Source organism: Mercenaria mercenaria, chromosome 8 (assembly GCF_021730395.1).
Source record: "Mercenaria mercenaria strain notata chromosome 8, MADL_Memer_1, whole genome shotgun sequence".
NCBI lineage: Eukaryota > Metazoa > Mollusca > Bivalvia > Venerida > Veneridae > Mercenaria > Mercenaria mercenaria.
In genome coordinates, this window is record NC_069368.1 from 62454154 (window position 1) to 62460668 (window position 6515).

The 6515-nt window shown below is 35.4% G+C and overlaps 1 protein-coding gene across 1 annotated transcript; it reads right to left on the reverse strand.

The window, feature by feature from the left end:
- Positions 1-524: 524 nt before the first annotated feature.
- Positions 525-6270, reverse strand: LOC128558897 (uncharacterized). Its single transcript, XM_053549172.1, has 3 exons — positions 4606-6270; positions 3217-4426; positions 525-643 (listed from the first exon to the last, which is right to left on the reverse strand). The coding sequence occupies exons 1-3, from the start codon at positions 6268-6270 to the stop codon at positions 525-527; spliced, it is 2994 nt and encodes a 997-aa protein (XP_053405147.1).
- Positions 6271-6515: the final 245 nt, after the last annotated feature.

A 6515-nucleotide genomic window follows, 5' to 3' on the forward strand; every position in this document is an offset into this window, starting at 1 on the left:
CGCAGACTACTATTTTAGCAAGTTCATGTACAACGCATCTTGCTAACTGTTACATCTTTACTCTTAATGAGTGACGCTATAATTATAATTGAAATATATCGTTGAATCGTTCGTAGTCATGAGAGCACATAGTAAACGGAACATATACCCAGAGTATAGACAAGTTTCATGTATTGTATGTCATTGGCTCCAGTTCGAAACACAAAACAGGTGACGTTTGATAGCCTAGAGGTTTGTTCTCGTCATGCACGAATGTATAGTAGGATAACTTTTAAGTGAAACCCTGTAGGTAGAGATACCATTGTATGTTTAGACCCATGTTGGAATTCCTTTATCATGGTGTTGCGTTCGGCCCATCACGTTTTTATTTTCTGAACCCCATACCCTGGAAGACAAAATCACGAAACTACGATGATGAATGTCGAAACTACGATGTAGAAAGTTGAAAGCACGATGATGAAAGTTCAAATCAATATGGTGAAATCTCTAATCCATGATCATAGTTTAGTAATGTCATGTTTTCATCAACACAGTGTCGTATTCCTACCATCATAATTTCGGTTGTTCACTTTCATCGTCCATATTTCACTGTTTTCATCATCATAGTCCCGACATTCATCATCACGACTTCGAACATCATACTCTGGCGAGAAATGAAAATGCGATAGCTCAAACAGTACACTGCAGGTAATACACACGGTATGAATTTGTTTGTAAATTAACCTGCTTAACATTTTACTGTATGTCAGGAGGAGTCGACTTTGGTACCAAATATTTTATTAAGTTGTCGAAATCTAACAATACCCTTGACAAGTTGACTGTACTGAACTTTTCATCTTCTGTATTATAACTGGACTCTAATCTTGGATCTTTCTGACCGAATTCGAGCATATAGTTACCTTAGACCCAATGATAAGCGCTAGTCCTTCCTTATAGTGTATCGTTTGTACTGTATGATCATAACGCCCATCCTAAAGTGCCAATACATTTACATTTACAAATAAGCATATTGTTCGCAAACAGGGTGGTCGCCAGGATTTCAAAATGTAGTCGGTTATATTTTTGAAGGTTTCATTAAATCACATACCCGACTGAACAGTCTACAATAATTGTTTAAGCTGACAAAGGTATGTCATTTTTCTGTACACAAACTATATTTTGTACAGACTGGCACATATATACGATTAGTTTTATTTCTAACATTTAGATATTATTTAAGAAACATTTTGTTTTTTTTTTTTATTTTTTGTCTTTTTTTAATTATTGATGTGAATTAAATGAGTTAAAAAGTTTTCACCTTATTTTTTGAGTACATCTTAAAATGAAGTTAAGACGTTAAAAACTTTAAGCAAATGTCCCCGATAGAGCAACAAAAAAAATCATTTTCGTATTCATTTCGAAAATTTATGCAGCTACATTTTAAAAGAAATTTCATCACTCTATATATTTTTCATCATTTTCTACAGTTAGTCGAAGTGTACGATTGTTTTCACAATATGGCCAAAGTTATCGTTTATCATAATATAAGAACTTTCTTAAAAGCTAAGAAAGCTGCCTTAATATTTTAAATTTTAAACGAAATGCATGTTTTAAGAAATTTCTTAACAACCTTTAGTTTAAAATGTTTTGTGAATAGGACTTAAGATGTTTTTCTTAAAACGTAGATGAAAATTGTAAAAACTAATGAGAATCTTAGAATGTAAAACAATAACTTAATATTTTAGTAATATTTTGTCTTAGTTGCTTCGTGAATACGGCTGCTGGTTTCTGGAATCATTCTTTTGTTGTGACATTGGAACGTTCATAGTTCATCAACAGAGAAAAAATCCCGGAAACGAGGTCGTAGTACATATTTATAGTATATATTCAATTACATGCTCGTTTGTTCTGCAAGGTGTTTTCTCATACTAGGTCTGGGATATTGTGGCTGTGATTACATAATATGTTGAAATAGTTTACCTAGGAATGAGTAATATTTTTTTGCTGAAATAAGTTTAAATCGGAGTATTTTATCTAAATATATAACTCAGGAAAAGTATAAATACCTATGATTCTTGTGTTTTTGTTATATTGCATATACATAAGCCATTTAAACAGTGAAAAAGAAAATAATTGTCTGTGAATAAAATATATTGATCAAGTTATGCAATATAGTGTCATTTTAATGTCATCAAAGACATCATCAGTGAGAATATAATTGCAGTAAAGAACTGAAATAAATGCTAACATTTAAATCAGGTCGTTACAGTGTAAACTTCTCACAGTATCATTTTTAAACAAAGCTTTAGTTATTTAATAACATTTTTGATAATATTTTGATGCCAAATGTATGGTAAGTGCAGCTATAATAATTTTTGCATCAAATGATTAACAACTTGTTTGGAGATCTTTGGTTTAAACAATATTTATTTTCAAGCAGGTATACAGCAAACATATATTTACACAAATCAAGGATTGAGTAGGAAGCTAAGCTTATTTAGAAACTCTTTCCTTATAAATAGCAGGGATAGCTGGTAACTTAGAAAATAAAGTATTTATAAACTATGGAAAACGTGCAAATGAAACATGCATATCAATAATACATTACCAAAGCTAGTCAACTATTTATCTCATATTGTTTGTTTTAAAATGGTAATATAGTAACTGCATATATTTAAACGTGCTTAGAAACAGTAAGTATATTTTACATTGGTTTATGACTAAGAGACATGTGAAGGAAGTAAAAAGGGTAGAAATGAGAGCGTGGCGGAGATAGAGGTAAAGAAATATAGAGATATGGTCACGTACACGAGCTGGAAGTGCGGTTGGTTCTAAAATTATCAGCATGGAAAAAGTGAGCAAGATGATACATAATATCCAATAATTAATAATTTATTGTATTATATAATATATATAAAGAGGAATGCTATGTATCAAAACGCTTGGTTGTTCTGATGTAATTATGGACATGTGCGAAGATTTCACTATTTGAATCATCCGAGAGGTTTGGGTCTCCAAATAAAAGTGTAGACAGAGAAGGTGTGGTAAGGTTTAGAATGTGATTTAAGAGAACAGTGCGTTGTTGGCGATAGAAATGACAATCAAAGAAGTAATGGTGAGTACTTTCGGTTTGGCCACATTCACATAGAGGACTGGTGATTATGTTTTTTGAAAATAGATGTTCCTTTAAGGTGCTGCAATGAGTTCTGAGACGGGTGTGTAGAATTTGGTGCTTACGATTGCCAATGTAGTAATGAGAGGGAACCATGGGTTTGTTCGCACTGAGTTTGCTTTTGAAAGAGTTGAGTGTAGTACAGTTTCGGTGTTCAATAGGAAGCTGATTCCAGGCATTTACAACCGATGGCAGGAATGAATTTGCGTAGAGTTGTGTATGACAGTGGATATCCCTTGTGTTGTTGGCGTTCCTTAGGTTGTATGTAGTCGTATCGCCCACATTATCAGGTACGAGAGAATTAAGATATGGAGGAGATAGGTTGTTTGTCATTTTATAAAAGAGTGTGAGTTTGTGTTGTTCTCTTCTTTGTTTGAGAGTTTCAAAGCAGGTTTCCCTATAGAGATTATCGATAGAAACTAGTTTGGTTGCCCCACAGATAATTCTACACGCCTCATGTTGTATTTTTTCTAACTCATATTGATCATGGAGAGAAAGATTGTCCCAAACGACGTCAGAGTACTCTAGGAGAGGGCGAATGAAAGATGTATAGATAGTTTCTAATGATTTTCTGTCAAGAGTAAATTTGAGTGTGCGCATAATATTGATACGTTGCCATGCTTTTGTTTTGATTGTCTCAATGTGCTCATGCCAAGTTCCATCGTGAGAAAATGTGACCCCTAGATGCTTGTGAGTGTTTACTTCTGCTATAACTGTGCCATTCATTGATAGAGGAGGGTGATATGGTTTGTTGTGTTTTCGTGAAATGAGCAAAGAGGTTGTTTTGTTTGGATTGAAGTCAACTAGCCACTTTTCGGCCCAGTTTGTGATAGTATTGAGATCGGCGTTGAGTGTAATTGCTGATTGTATAGGATCATCAACAGTTATGTAGAGGCTTGTGTCATCAGCAAAGAGACGAATAGTAGAACCGATGTCCGTAACGATGTCGTTGATATAGAGAATAAAAAGAAGAGGACCAAGGATGGAACCTTGTGGAACACCAGCAGATATAAGTACAGTTTCAGAATAGGAACCACAAAGAACGACCCTCTGCCTTCTACCAGATAGATAGTCCTTGAACCAAAGAAGAAGCTGACCTGAAATTCCTTTTGATTCCAGTTTATGAAGGAGACCACGGTGCCAAACTCGGTCGAATGCTTTCGAAATGTCACAAAATACAGCCCTGACCTCTTTGCCCTCGTCTAGGGCTTGACAGAAAGAATTGTAGATAGAAACAAGTTGATTGGAAGTTGAGTCGTTGGGAACAAAGCCTGACTGAAGTGAAGAGATAATATTGTTCGACCTGAAGAAGTTGTATGTGTGTTTATGAATGATTTTTCAAGAGTTTTACTGATAGTGCTTAGTAATGATATAGGTCTGTAATTAGAGACTATATGAGGATCGTTTTTCTTATGAATAGCGCAGACATTTGCTAATTTCCAAAGAGTTGGTACCTTTCCTGTGTGAAGAGATCTGTTGAAAAGAGAGCATAAAGGACTTGCTATTTCGTGGGAGAGTTCTTTGAGTATTCTACTGTTTATGTTGTCTGGACCTGATGCTTTGCCTGTATTAAGTGATTTAAGTGTAATCTCTACTTCGTCTTCTGTGATTTGAATGTTAGTGAGGACATTTTCATCTGGGTTTACATGTAGTGGTGGAAGTGTTTTATTCTGATCGTTGAGTTGTGTTTGGGTTTGAAAGAAATTGTTCAGAAGGTTGGCTTTGTCTGTGTTGTCTGTGACTATGTTTCCATTATCATGTAATGTATCGATGCTTGATTTATTAGTGGGTGCAATGAATTGTTTAAGTATTCTCCAATAGTCTGTTGTTTTAAGATCTGGCTGTTTTAGTTTATCTGAAATCTTTAGAGATAAGTGGTGTTTGGCTTGTCTGAGCATGTCAATTGTTTTGTTTCTAAGCTGTTTGTATGCTTGCCAGTGTCGAGGGTTTTGTGATATTTTAGCTTTGTCATATGCGCGTTTTCTTTTTCTGATATATTTGCGTATGTCGTTGTGTATCCATGGTGGTTCTGATTGTCGTATTGTTACAATTTTGTTTGGAATATATTTGTTAGACATAGACAGTATTTGGTTTGTAATATTTTTTGTGTATGTGTCGATATCATGATCAAAGAGCGACTGCCAATCAAATATTAAAGCTTCTTGACGTAGACCTTCGTAGTCCCCTTGATCATATTTCCAGACTCTCCGTTTAAACGTCGCTGGTTTTGGCTTTGTAACATCCAGACAGCAGAAGATAGGACAGTGGAATCTTATGTTTTGGTCAAGAAAGGGTTCGCCAACCCCAGAAATTTTGATCGGACAGGTAGGAGATAGTATAAAAAGGTCAATTAAAGAATTAGAGTGTTCTGTGTAGTGTGTAGATTCTGTGATTACTTGCTTCATGTTGTATTGTATCATTATGTCTTGTATTTTGGAAGATGTTGAGGGTTTGTGGATGTCTAGATTGAAGTCACCTGTGATGATAATGTCAGATACAGAAGTATCATAAGCAAGCCCAATAGAATTTTCTATTTGAGTAAGAACTATAGGAGACGAGTTAGGTGGTCGGTAGAAGGTACCAAATAGAATTTTTCTGTGTTTAATGTGAATCTCTAGCCAAATGCACTCAATGCCGTCTACTTCTAAGTCAGTGCGCCTAATTGCGGGAAATGAACTTCTGACGTACACGATTACACCTCCATGGTTATCGCCATTACGATCCTTCCGGAATGGTGGTGCAAAGTTTTCAAATGTGAGAGAAGAAGAATCAATTTGATCACTTAGCCAAGTTTCAGAAAAAGAAAGAACGTCGAAATGTTGTAGTTCAGCCTGGAGAATATCCCTTTTATGAAAGAAGCTTTGAACGTTATAATGGACAAATGACAGTGAGTTTTGGAAATCCTCGAAAATGTAAGAATCCGAAAGAGAGTTGTCAGTGGAAGATGTCGTGGTTGAACTGGGTCCTGGGTTTTGATGAATGTCACCAGCTCTCAGAAGAAGCATTGACAACCAAATAATAAGTTCAAAGGTTGTGAAACATGCTAGACCTTTAAATGACATTTGAGATGAGGCAAAAAGACCAACCCTCACCCTGTATGATTGTAAGTCTGTACCCATCAGGTGATGCCAGGAAAAAATTCGTGTTTGGGTGAGTTGTTCCAGTTGCATATGTGACCATAAGAAGACAGAGGGGGAGTAACAGTAGAAGATGCAGGAAGGATAAGAGTTATAAGGCTGGTAGAGTCCGACATATTGTTTCGAATTGCGACCTCCCCGCGTTGGGATGGCATTTTCATATACGTTTTCTTTGGACATTCGCAGTAAAAATAGTGTGAATATTAAACAGATTTGTATTTGATTGA

Coding starts and splice junctions, on each gene's coding strand:
- LOC128558897 (XM_053549172.1), bottom strand. CDS start 6,270: ATGGGTACAGACTTACAATCATACAGGGTGAGGGTTGGTCTTTTTGCC. Junction 4,427..4,605: donor GATCTCTTCACACAGGAAAG/GTACCAACTCTT, acceptor TCTTCACTTCAG/TCAGGCTTTGTTCCCAACGA. Junction 644..3,216: donor TCATTACTACATTGGCAATC/GTAAGCACCAAA, acceptor ATTTCTCGCCAG/AGTATGATGTTCGAAGTCGT.